The sequence below is a fragment of the Pseudorca crassidens genome, chromosome 4 (genome assembly GCF_039906515.1).
Source record: "Pseudorca crassidens isolate mPseCra1 chromosome 4, mPseCra1.hap1, whole genome shotgun sequence".
Lineage (NCBI taxonomy): Eukaryota > Metazoa > Chordata > Mammalia > Artiodactyla > Delphinidae > Pseudorca > Pseudorca crassidens.
Window position 1 is genome coordinate 274,751 of NC_090299.1, and position 12,090 is coordinate 286,840.

At 47.5% G+C, this 12,090-nt stretch overlaps 1 protein-coding gene across 5 annotated transcripts in view; it reads left to right on the forward strand.

Moving 5' to 3' along the window:
* PCGF3 (polycomb group ring finger 3) overlaps positions 1-10,819 on the forward strand; it is a 61,413-nt gene extending 50,594 nt beyond the window's left edge. For 4 of the 5 annotated variants that reach the window (XM_067734779.1, XM_067734777.1, XM_067734775.1 and 1 more), the window contains one exon: positions 6,758-10,819. In XM_067734779.1, the coding sequence (XP_067590880.1) occupies positions 6,758-6,991 (234 nt within the window). In that variant the 3' untranslated portion in view covers positions 6,992-10,819. Of the gene's footprint in view, positions 1-258; positions 4,279-6,757 lie in introns of those variants that run through there. The other variant, XM_067734780.1, reaches the window with a different exon arrangement.
* Positions 10,820-12,090: the final 1,271 nt, after the last annotated feature.

The following is a 12,090-nucleotide window of genomic DNA, read 5'->3' on the forward strand; positions in this document are numbered from 1 at the left end:
AGCGCCTCTCTCTGGAACAGGAGGCAGATGAGTGGGACCCCATCTTCGGGGGCTGCCTGGGAGCAGGGTAGAGACAGCCTGGCCGACACCCCCAGCTGGAGCCGAGGTCTGAGGGCGAGTGGGGCACAGAGAGAAAAGGCAGGAGCAGGTGTGGGGACCGGGCGTGGGACTCACCCTCGGAGCTGACGAGTGTGGGACCATCGCCAGCCTGTCCCCTTGGGGTCACCGGTGCCGTTCCCTCGCCCCCTTGTCTTGCAGAAAGCACCACTCCTGCTGCACTACAGACCCAAGATGGACCTGCTGTGAGCCGCGACACAGCAGAGACTCAGCCGCCGGGCGCCCCGCGAGTACGCAGCCAGGCGGGGCCGCCACCGCGTAGGATGCTGCCCTGGGCACCGTTTGGACTGGGTCCCGAACAGAGAATATTTATCACTTTTGTATGAGAATCACACTCACGAGGCGCTGCGGCACAGGGTTACGGACGCGCCTCGCCTCGCCTCGCGGCCGGGGCGCCTCTGCCCCAGCGGGAGGGTGTGGCGACGGCCTTCGCCGACCCGTGACCTTTGCTTGCTTTCCAGGTCTTGAAAATCTCGGTCACTTCCGTTCAGTTTATGAATTAGGTTTCACGATAAGCCCCCAAAATACTTGTACGTTTACTGAATCCTTCCTAAGTTATTGACAAAATGTCTTTTCACGTGAATGACGATATTTATGTGGCCTTTAGCTTCCTGAAGACTTAGAAGATATATAAAAATTTAATTTAAAAGCATACCAAAAGAGGCTTCCATGAGTATCGTGAGTTAACCATGGTATTTCATTTTCCACGTCAGGGAACGTGAAGCCGAGGGCCGCCCTGACTCCGGGGGGCCCGCAGCCCAGCTGGGGGGCTGCACCCTGACCCCGACGCGGCTGCCCCGCCCGGTCAGCAGGGCGGACCGGAAGACGACAGTTCGCAGAACGATTCTTGTTCTCAAAAATTGTTTCTCTTAAATAGGGCACAAGTTGTTCAGTGCCGTCGTTTAACTTCCCGCTTATTCTTTCCCATTTTTGTTTTGCTGAAGAGATTGATGGTGGTGGCGGGGGGCCTTTCCCGAGACGGCGCCCCCGTCCGCGGCGGGGCTGGTGCCCAGGGGGCGTGTCTCCACCAAAGCCCCACGTGTGCAGACCCCGGGTCCCACCACGCCCGCCTTCAGAGGTGGGCACGTCCCCGTGCTCTCGTGGAGCAGCTGGCGCGCTCTGGCCGCTGTTGGCGGGCACGCTAGAGCCACAGAGGGCGGGCGGGCGGGCCCCTGTGCGGCTGAAGCGGCTTTTCCAGTGACTTAATGACCTACAGCGCGGGCAGACGCAGCACACCCTCTGTTAGCCCTTTCTCCTCCCAAATGTTAATATTTTTGTGGAATTGGAGAATAAACTCTTTGCCAGCACATCCATTTTTGTTCCTTTAAGATAGTAACTTGGAATGTGTAACGACAGGAGCAAGGAGACGGGCCTTCTCCGGGTGGTAAGCTGGTCCCCGCTCCGTGGCCGTCCCTGTCCGCGTCCGGTGGCTTCTGCCTGACCTTTGGGCTCCTCCCCCTCTGTCACCTCCTGCATCACCGGGGCGCTGGGGTCCTGGGGCCGCCTCACTTGGTAGGTGGTCCTGACGGTGGCTTGAGAGCCGGGTTTTCCATGAAGAACTTCACCTTGGTGACTAGAGTTTTTCTCGAACTTGCTTTGGAAGTGGTGGTTGGGCTCATCGACATTCAAGTTTGTTTGTTTGTTTTCTGCTTCCTGTTTCATACTTACAGATGTCAGAAGCAGCTCCCTTAGTGATGGGAAAAACAAATTAACTCAGTCCAAGTGGTTTTAATATAAGGCCTTTCAGAAACATAAAACCAAGTTTTTCTTAGGAATTGGTCAGAGTTCATCTCTCTCTTTAAGCCCGTTACTCCCGGGACCGTTTGAATGATTCAGTTCCCTGCGCCTGCTGTTCATCCCGATCGTTTGTTAGGGTCACTATTCAAGGGTTCAGTGAGTAGATGTGTATGACTAAGTATTACCTGTCTACCTCAAATACACATTTCTGCTGAAGCATTCTGTAAAACCGTGTGTTCTCAATGCAGTTGAAGTGTACCGTTAGAATTTAGGTATTTTCCTGTGTGATGAAAGGAAGGAAGGATTAAACAGTGTGAGCGTCCAAATTCAAATAAAATTAATTCACAGGTCAGATTAAAATGAACCTGGCTGTATAATCTCATAGTATATATTTGTAACTTTGCAGCTATCTTTGCAATCACTTGAATTTGCTATGGTGCTAAGTCGACGTACTTAATACACAGAGAGGTGGAGATGAGTCAGAGCTGGCGTCACCATCCCCACTGGGCCCTGGCCACCTGCTGATCCCGCGTTTGTGTCCGTGTTACCCTGATGAAACCTCAGCAGCAGAAGTACCCATTTTTCTAAGATGTCCTCGTGCAGACCGTCTTCACTGCAGGAGATCCCTGTTCCCGCCACCTCCGGTCTGACCGCAGCCTTACGGGGACGGAGCTGGGGGCCTCGCCGTCAGAGGGAAACTTTCACTTTTCTCTCGTGTCCGTTTAACATCAACGGCAGAATTTTATCTTTTCCAGCATAAAAGCCAGGATCAGTTAGTGATTGGATCCTATTAAGTTTGTTTTTTGTTTTTAACAGATGGAGTTACTGTGAAGTAGTTTTCACAACTCTTCATGCTGGTAAAACAAACGCTGTCAGTTACCGAACGGCACCCTCGTCAGCAGCGTGGGCTCGTCAGCAGCACAGGGTCTCACTAGGTACAGGTGTCATGAAAATAGAAGATTCAGATAGAATATATAATATTGAATTTAAGATTTGGGGGGTTAAAAAGAAGAAAACTTAACTTTATAAAATTATTTATTCTATTTTAAGCCTTCTGTCATATTTTCCCATCCAGTTGTTTGGTTTCAGTGGTCCAGCTTTATTTACAGGCATATAAGATGAAATTGGGAGGCGTTCTGCAAGCTTCTTCCTTTTGCTTTGAGTAGCTTCCGACTCGTGTGCTTTGTGTTACCCGGATGAGAAGCGCTTGGTGCTTCTGCGCGATAGGCTCCAGCGGGCGGCGTCACGCGTACGTGGAGCGTCCGTGGCATCTGCTCCACTGAATGGAGGCAGTGTAGGCGGACTCTCAGAACGTGTACGTCCAGCCCTTTGTTTTTCCTTTTCCGTCGTCGTTCTCATGAAAACACTGTTGCTGGGAATGTGCGTGGGCCTGTGCAAGGGGCTCGGCCATCGGTAAGAGTGAGTGACCGGCCAGCGGCCGCAAGTTGACGTGTGGCCTAGGCTGGCCTCGTGCCTCAGACCCCGCGCGCTGGTGGCCCAGGACGCGCCCCCGTGTCGACCACAGATGTGACGGTGCTACTTTCCCAGGCTCCTGAGCCCGCCGGCGCGTGCGGCCTTGATGCCTCCTCGTGGCATTTGAGGTCTTTAGAAATTCGTTTGTTTTCTCTTCAAAGCCCGCAGGATGGATTGTACAGTGATTTTGAAGTGTGTCATTGGATTGAATATCATAGGAACAAGCCAGCTGATTTCTACCTTGCACGTGAATATTTGATGTGCTCTCAAAACATTGAAGACACATTTAGTGCAGATAGATCACAAGAAGTTCAGTTTCTCTGTTTCCTCAGGAAATCATTTACACTCCAGCACATCACATGTGACCTTAGCGTGATAAACCAATGTGTTTCTCTGCCTTGGTATTTAAACAAACTACGTAGGTTGGGATAAGTCGGTTAGAAAACAATTCAAGCGACACCACAATCATCACTGAGATTCTGTCCCTTCCTGGGGACCGCCGGGCCCCTCACCAGCTCACGTGGTCTCTGTGTCCGTGGGTGCATCTGAAGGGGGCCTGACGTTTACGTGTCCCCTAGAACGTGTGTAGCATTAGCGTAAATGTCTAGTTCAACAGCTTCATTGGGTGCAAGAAAACCATTTTTCCCGTATGATGCAGCGTTCAGGGGCGAGAGCCCTTGCCGACCCTGGCATCCCGCGTGGAGATCGGGCGCTCTGGGGGATTGTGGAGGTGACGCTGCAGACACATGTTTTTGACTGTTTAGTTTGGAAGTTTACATTTTTTATGCTTCGTGTTGGTGTGTAATTTTTTGTACTCTTGGTGGCTAGGTTTTATCTAAAATCTTTTTTGGAATATTGCTTAACTGTTTTGATTTTATGATAGTGAAGCTTGTATTCAGTGTTTTGCCAATTGATATTATATGCTTGTAATAAAAGCAAAAGGAAAACCTACCTAGTTCTCTGAGGCTGGACGTTTGTTACCTAAGATGTTTGTAAGAGCGTGAGATAGGTGCCCTGTTAGGGTGATACGGTGTAACGAAGAGTGCCGTGGGTATTGGTGAGGGCGCACACACGCCACACTGGGCCCTCCCCTCCCACCCCAGCCTGGACCCTCACAGGTTAACGACTCTGCCCCACATGGCGTTTGTGACTGACTTCATGAAGCTGGTCCAGTGTTGGCGCCAGAGGCTCGATGGGAACTCTGGGAGCCCACACGCATCTGTGTGCATGGAGAGAGAACTGTCTTTGGTTGGTAGCTGTGTGTGCCAGGGAACCTGTGTGAAAGAAAACCTCTGATTCCCCTGAGCGGTGGGCCGCCGGTTGGAGTTGCGCCCTCTCTTGGCGTGTTGGGACACGTGTGCATACACAGTTCTCGTGAGGGTGCCCTCTGCCTCCCTTTTGTTCTGTCCAGGCCTTGGTGGGGGCGGTGAGTGATGCCCTCCCACACGGGAGGTTCTAAGACTCATCTCTTCCGGGAACACCCTCACACACACACCAGAATAATTTTAATCTCGGCACTGGGCCCCGTCAGGTTGACACATGCGATCAGCTATCGCAGACAATTTACTATATCCATAACTTTTAATTTTTAAAGGTTAAGTAATTTACAGCAATCTTGAAAATCTGAGGAAACCAGAACTGAAAAAAAGGGAGAATATGTTGACCAAAATTATGTTCTCGTGGGTTTCAGACCATTAAACTTGAAAGATAAATTTAGTCTTAAGAAACTAATTTTACCTATTTTACTTATTTTTGGTAAATCGTTTACTCCACCTAACGAATGTCAGGGTGCCGAAGCCACGTGTAAATGTCCACGTTCACCGGGGCGCTGGGTGGGCTGCAGGGACGGCAGGAAGCAGGCTTCATCAGGGCCCATGACTCCAGGAAAGAGTGAGAAGGAGATCAGCCAGGCCCAGGTCTCCCCTGCCCCCCAGCCCCTGAGCCTGGGAGGAGGGGCTGCGAGGGACTGAGGGGAGGCTGCGCCCGCCTGTAGCTCACACAGGAGATTTGCTTCTCCAGCGAGACTCCATTTGCATGAAACATGCAAGTCCCGCTTTAACCGGCAGCGCTGTTACAGGTGTGATCCTGCATCCCCTGCCGTGAGACAGAGGCTTTGGAGGCCGCAGGAAAGGAGCACGCAGCACGCACAGCCAGGGGCCTCAGCCACACCTGCTGCCTGGCTGAGGATAAATGTCTCCCTTTGACTTTTGGTTCTTACGGATAAAACCCCCAGTGGGGCCAGCAGTCCTCGTTGCGGCAGCTGTGGCCAGGCCCGGGGCATGGGGCCCTCTTGCTAGGTCGGTAACCTCGCGGCGCCCACTCCCAGTTGCGCTGGAGTGCAGCCGTGCTCCTGTAGGTAACAGGCCCCTGCAGGGTGCGCAGGCAGCCCCTCCGTCCAGGTGGCAGGCAACACCCCATCATTTGGTGTGTTTTGCCTTTACGTGGCAGGTGGCCGTGGGAGGCCTGTCAGTCTCAACCACCAGCAGGCTGACGTATCCGTCAGACTCTTGTTGCAGCCTGATTGTCTCTGGATTTTATTTGAATGTGAAAATATAAACCATTTGGCAATGAATCCTGTGGGGCTTTTTGTTTGTTTTTTTGAACGTGTGTTGGGTACTATGATAACAAAGTTGCTTCTTTAGGAACATTTTTAGTCAAAAACCTTTTGAGGCATAAACAGATCTGGCCCTTATAACAAACAGACCAAGTATGAAAATGCACCGGCTAAGTACGTATTCTTGTTGGTGGGAAATGGCTTTTTCCACTAACACCTCAGGAAGCACAAAGCAGGCATTAATCCCAGCTCAGTCCTGGGAGGTGTTTCTGGTGATTCTACTGCTTACAGGCTGTTGTCTGTAGGACCCCAGGGCTTGGGCGGGGAGGTCCTGCGACCCCAGGGCTCTGGAGAGATATGGGGAATGGTCCCAGGACAGCCAGGGGTCCCCGGGATCCACACTTCTCTTCCTGGCCCCGCGTGGTGCTTTGGCTGTGCAGGTGTTACAGGTGTTACTCCCTCTGCCCCTCGGCTGTCTCTGACCCCACACCCAGGGCGGCGGGAGGGGCCCGGAGCCCCATCTCCCACGAACGCAGCCAACACGGATCGAAATACTGCCTGAAGGAGCTGCGGCTGGTCTGGACCGCCTGCTCCCTCAACGCCCAGGTTGGCCTGTGACGGTTCCTTTTGAGGGCTTGCTTAGTGACGCTCCCAAGGGTGAAGTGGGGCCCCCGGGGGCCTGCCAGAATCGCAGGGTGTGTGTTCTGTTTGTCGTCCAGCGTGGAAAGCGCTTCCTCGCACTGTGTCAGTGTCGCCTTTTCACCCATGACGCTCGTGCGCTCAGACCCCCTTCAGGGTCTTGCAGAGGGGCTTCCGGGTTTTCCTCCCACAGGGCTCACGTATTTCTAGTTTGGCTTATTTCTTGTGTTTCCTCAGGGAGGCGGGGCACCTGCTTATATGGAATGGAGAAGACACTGGTGTTTGTACCCAATCTGCTGGTTCCGGGAGTGGCGGGGTGGGTGTCCTGGACGCCCACAGGCAGCAGTGTCACAGCAAACACACGGACCCCTGTGCTCCTCTGCGGGCTGCGTGTGCACGGCTGCATCTCGAAGAATGTTGGCGGCGAAGGAAGCTTGCTGTGCGTTCAGACTTGAGTGGGAAGACTCTTGACGTCTCCATTTAAGCACAGTTGTGGAGTTTTGATAAATACTGTTGACTAAGTCGAGAAATTTCCTTCTGTTAAAGCTCACTAGACATTTTAGTCTAGAATGTGTAATTTCCATTTTTTAAATTACAAATTTTAAGTAAAAAAAAATTTTTAAGTAACCTTTCTGTTTTGTTTTTGGATTTTTAACACATACACAGATTCATGCAACCACCACTACAGTCAGGACACAACAGCTCCATCATCCCAAAGACCTCCTGAGTGCCGGTCCTCCTCTGCCACCCGCACCCCCCATAATTCCTGGCAGCCACTGATCTCCGGCATTGTAATCTTGCCTTTACCAAGGCCAAGGCGGCTCCAGCTCCCGCTCAGGTCCCCACAAAGGCTCCCAAGTAGAGACCTTTATCTGCCCATGTGAGGACAGAAGGACTAGTGTGACCCCTGGGCTGCTGTCTGCATGGGGCTGGTGTCCTGTGCTATTTGTATAAATAAACCTGAGGCAGGACCTGTCAAAAGAAAATGTCGTGTAAATAGAATTGTACGCGTCACCTTTGAGACTGGACTCCTGGACTCAGCGTACTGCCTTTGAGATCCATCCGAGTGGCCAAATGGCTCATATGTCCTGTGACGTGGATGGACCACAGTTTGCCGGTTCACCTGATGAAAGACTTTTGCATTTTCAATTTTTGATGATTGTGAACCTCATGTACAGGTTTGCGTGTGGACGTAAGCTTTGTTTCTCTACAAAGTAGGATTTCTGGGTCGTATGGTGAGTGTATGTTTAAGAAACTGCTGAACAGGATTTCCCTGGTGGTCCAGTGGTTAGAATCCGCCTTCCAATGCAGCGGGCGCGGGTTCTATCCCTGATTGGAGAACTAAGATCCCACATGCCGTGTGTTGTGGCCAAAAAGCAGAAAAAGAGAAAAGAAGCCTCGAGCGACAGTTTCCAGACCGGCCGCCCGACTTTGCATTTCCACCTGCAAGGCCTGAGCCATTGCAGCGCCCCGCATCCCAAAGTGCCAGTGTTCTCTTCGATTTTAGACGCTTTTGGTGGTGTGTAGTGGTGTGTCACTGTGGTTGGAATTTGCATTTCCCTAATGGCTTTCATGTTGATCCTCTTTTCATGTGCTTATCTGTCATTACATCATCTTTGGTGCACTGTCTGTTCATGTCTTTTGCCTACTTTTTAACTGAGTTATTTTCTTACTGAGTTTTGAGAGTTTTTATATATTCTGGATACAAGTCCTAAGTTTGATATGTGATTTGCAAATATTTCTCCCAGTATTTATCTTGTGTTTTCATTTTCTTTACACTGTCTTTGGCAGAGCAAATGCTTTTAATTTTGATGAAGTCCAATTGATTTCTTCGTTTATGAATTCGTTTATGGATTACGCTTTTGATATCATGTCTAAGAACTCTTTGACAAAGGCCAGGTCATGAAGGTATTTTTCTGTTTTCTTCCAAACATTTCACAGCTTTGTGTTTTACACTGATGTGTGATTCATTTTGAATTAATTGTGAGATGTGAGGCTTCGGTTGAGGTTCGATTATTTGCATGTGGACGATCAACCGATCAACTTTTCAGCACTGTTGAAAAGGCTGTCCTTTCTCCACTGGATTCACTTGCACTGTTGTCAGAGGTCAAATGGCCATATCTATGTGGATCTGTTTCTGGACTCCTTATCATTAATTTCTGATCACTGACTGTGTATTTGTCCTTTGCTGATACCATACTGTTTGGATAGTTGTTGCTTTATGGAAAGCATTCAAATTGGGTAGAGTGATTTATCCAACTTTGTTCTTCTTTGTAAAAATTATTTTAGCTACCCTGGCTCATTTACCCTGCCATATAAATTTTACACTCTTCTTATCTATATCTAAAAAATGTTCTGCTGGGAGTTTTGGAATTGTGTTAATTCTATAGATCACTTTGGGGGAGATTGACATCTCGACTATGTTGGTAACCGAGCAGGACCCTGGGCAGCCTTCCCGGGACAAACATTCCCCACCATGTCCTCTGCCTGCCTCTTGTTTATAGAAAACCTTTAGCCTCCTAGGCCTTCCCTGAGTTCCAAAGAATACATTTAATCAGAGAAGTGAGAAAATGCAGAAACAAAGGAAAACAGCCAAGCAAGACAAAATCATAATAGTTTAGCCATTAAATAGTCAAGGACCTCGAGGGCTATAGATACTATTCTGAGCCATATTCTTGAGCTGTTTTGCAGATTCTGAAACCCCCACCAGGTGGAAGAAGTTAACTGTATGCTGCCCACAAACACATAGACTCGAGACTGGCTGAAACCAGAAGGTTGATGATGCTGACTCCTAATTACCTCACCGCCAACCAATCAGAAGAACGTCCACAAGCTGATCACGCACCCCCACGACCCCGCTCCCTCACCCTGTCTTTAAAACCCTTTCCCTGAAAGCCATCGGGGAGTTTGGGTCTTCTGAGCACTAGCTGCCTGGACTCCTTGCTTGGCTCCTGCAATGAATGCTGCCCTTTCCTTCACCACAACCAGTGTCAGCAGATTGGCTTCACTGCGTGCTGGTGAGTGGACCCAAGCTTGGTTCAATAACATGTTGAGTCTTTCAGTCTGTGAGCATGTTATGTCTCTTCATTTATGTAGGTCTTCTTTCGTGTCTTTAGTCAGGATTTTGTGCACACAGATCCTGTGCGTGTTTGGTTAGATTTATACCTAAGTCTCTCTGCCTGCTTTTCTCTCTCTCTCTCTCTCTCTGTCTCTTTCTCTCTCTCCCTCACACATGCATTCTTTCTTTCAAGGCTGCTGTTGTTTTCAATTGCAGTTTTCAATATTTTATTGCTTTTTATTGCTTGTACATAGTAATAGGATTGATTTTTGTGTGTTACCCTATGACCATATTGTTTTAGATTAGTCTGGGATTTTCTACATAGACAGTCATGTAGTCTGTGAATAGGAAAAGTTTTGTATCTCCTTTTCCAATCTCTATTACCTTTATTTCCTTTTCTTGCCTTATTGCACTGGCTGGATCCTCCAACACTGAGTAGGAGTGGTGAGAGAGGACATCTTTACCTTGTTTCTTATCTTAGGGGGAAATCATTCAGTATTTCACCATTTAGTGTTACACAATTACACAATTCTATACATCACAATTCATAGAATTGTACACTAAAGGAAAAAGGTCTTAGTGTATCATAATTTAAAAAATAAATTTAAAAAACAGCAACTACCGTCAGTAAACAATTGGAATTTGAAATTAAAAAAACAATACCATTTACATTAGTACCAAAAAGAAATACATAGGTGTAAATCTAACTAAATATGTATAAGATCTGCATGAGGAACTATAAAGTTCTGATGTAAGAAATCAAAGATCTAAATAGGTGGAGACAGAGTCCATGTTCATGGGTAGGAAGACTTAATACTGTCAAAATGTCAGTTCTTCCCAAATGGATGTATAGGTTCCATGTAGTCCCAGTTAAAATCCCAGCAGGTTATCTTGCTGATATTGACAAACTCATTCTGGGGTTTATATGGAGAGGCAAAGACCCACAAAAGTCAACACAATATTGAAAGAAAAGAACAAAGTTGGAGGATTCACACTACCCTACTTCAAGACTTACTATAAAGCTACAATAACCAAGACAGTGTGGTATCACTGAAAAAAGAGACAAACAGATCAGTGAAACAGAATAGAGAGACCAGAAACAGACCCACGCAAATATAGCCAACTGTTGACAAACGAGCAAAGGCTATTCAATGGAGGAAAGGTAATCTTTCCAACAAATGGTGCTGGAGCAAGTGGACACTGATATGCCAAAAAAAAAAAAAAAAAGCGAGAGAAAGAAACTAAACACAGAATTTAAGCCCTTCACAGTAATTAACTTGAAATGCATCATAACCCTACATGTAAAGTTAAAAACTATAAAATTCCTAAAAAATAACAGGAGAAGATCTAGATAATCCTGGGTTAGCAGCAGCTGCTTAGATACACCACCAAAAAGCATGAAAGAAAAAACTCGTCAGCTGGTCTTCATTAAAATTAACAACTTATGCTCTGTGAAAGATACCATTAAGAGAATAAAAAGAGGAGCCTCAGACTGGCAGAAAATCTTCGCAAAGCACAAAACACAACACATCTGATAAAGGACTGTTATCTAAAATATACCAGGAACTCTTAAAACTCAACAATAAGAAAACAACTCAAAAAATTGGCAAAAGTCCTAACAGACACATCACAAAAAAGATATACAAATGGCAAATAAGCATATGAATAGACACTCAAAATCATGTCATTTGAGAATTGCAAATTAAAATAATAATGAGACACCTATTAGAATGTCCAAAATCCAGGACACTGACAACACCGAATGCTGGCGAGGATGTGGAGCAACAGGAAGTCTCATCACTGCCGGCGGGAACGCCGAATGGTGCAGCCACGTTGGAAGATAGTTTGGTGGTTTCTCACAAAACTAAACATACTCTCACCATACAACCCAGCAGTCGTGCTCCTTGGTATTTACCCAGATGAGCTGAAAACTCATCCACACAAACTCTTCACAAACGTTTATAGCAGCTTTATTCATATGTACCAAAATACGGAAACAACCAAGGTGTCCTTCAGAAGGTGAATGGATAAATAAAGTGTGGTCCATCCAGACAGTGGGATATTATTCAGTGCTATAAAGAAATGAGCTTTCAACCCATGAAAAGACAGAGGAACCTTAAATGCATATGACTGAGTGAAAGAAGCCAATCTGAAAATGCTATCTACCGTGTGATTCCAGCTATATGAAACTCTAGAAAAGGCGACACTATGGATGCAGTGAAAAAGATCAGTGACTGGAAGGATTTGGAAGGAGGGATGAATGGGGGGGCACAGAGGAATTTTAGGGCAGTGAAACTATTTTATATGATAATAGTGCATATATGTCATTATGCGTTTGTCAAAACCTGTAGAATGTACAACACAAAGAATGAACCCTAACGTAAACTATGGACTTCAGTTAATAACAGTGTATCCACATAGGTTCACTGTTGTAACAAATGTACCAACTAATGCAAGATAAAAATAACAGGGGAAACTGGAGGGGACGGGAGGGGGTGTATGGACGTTCTCT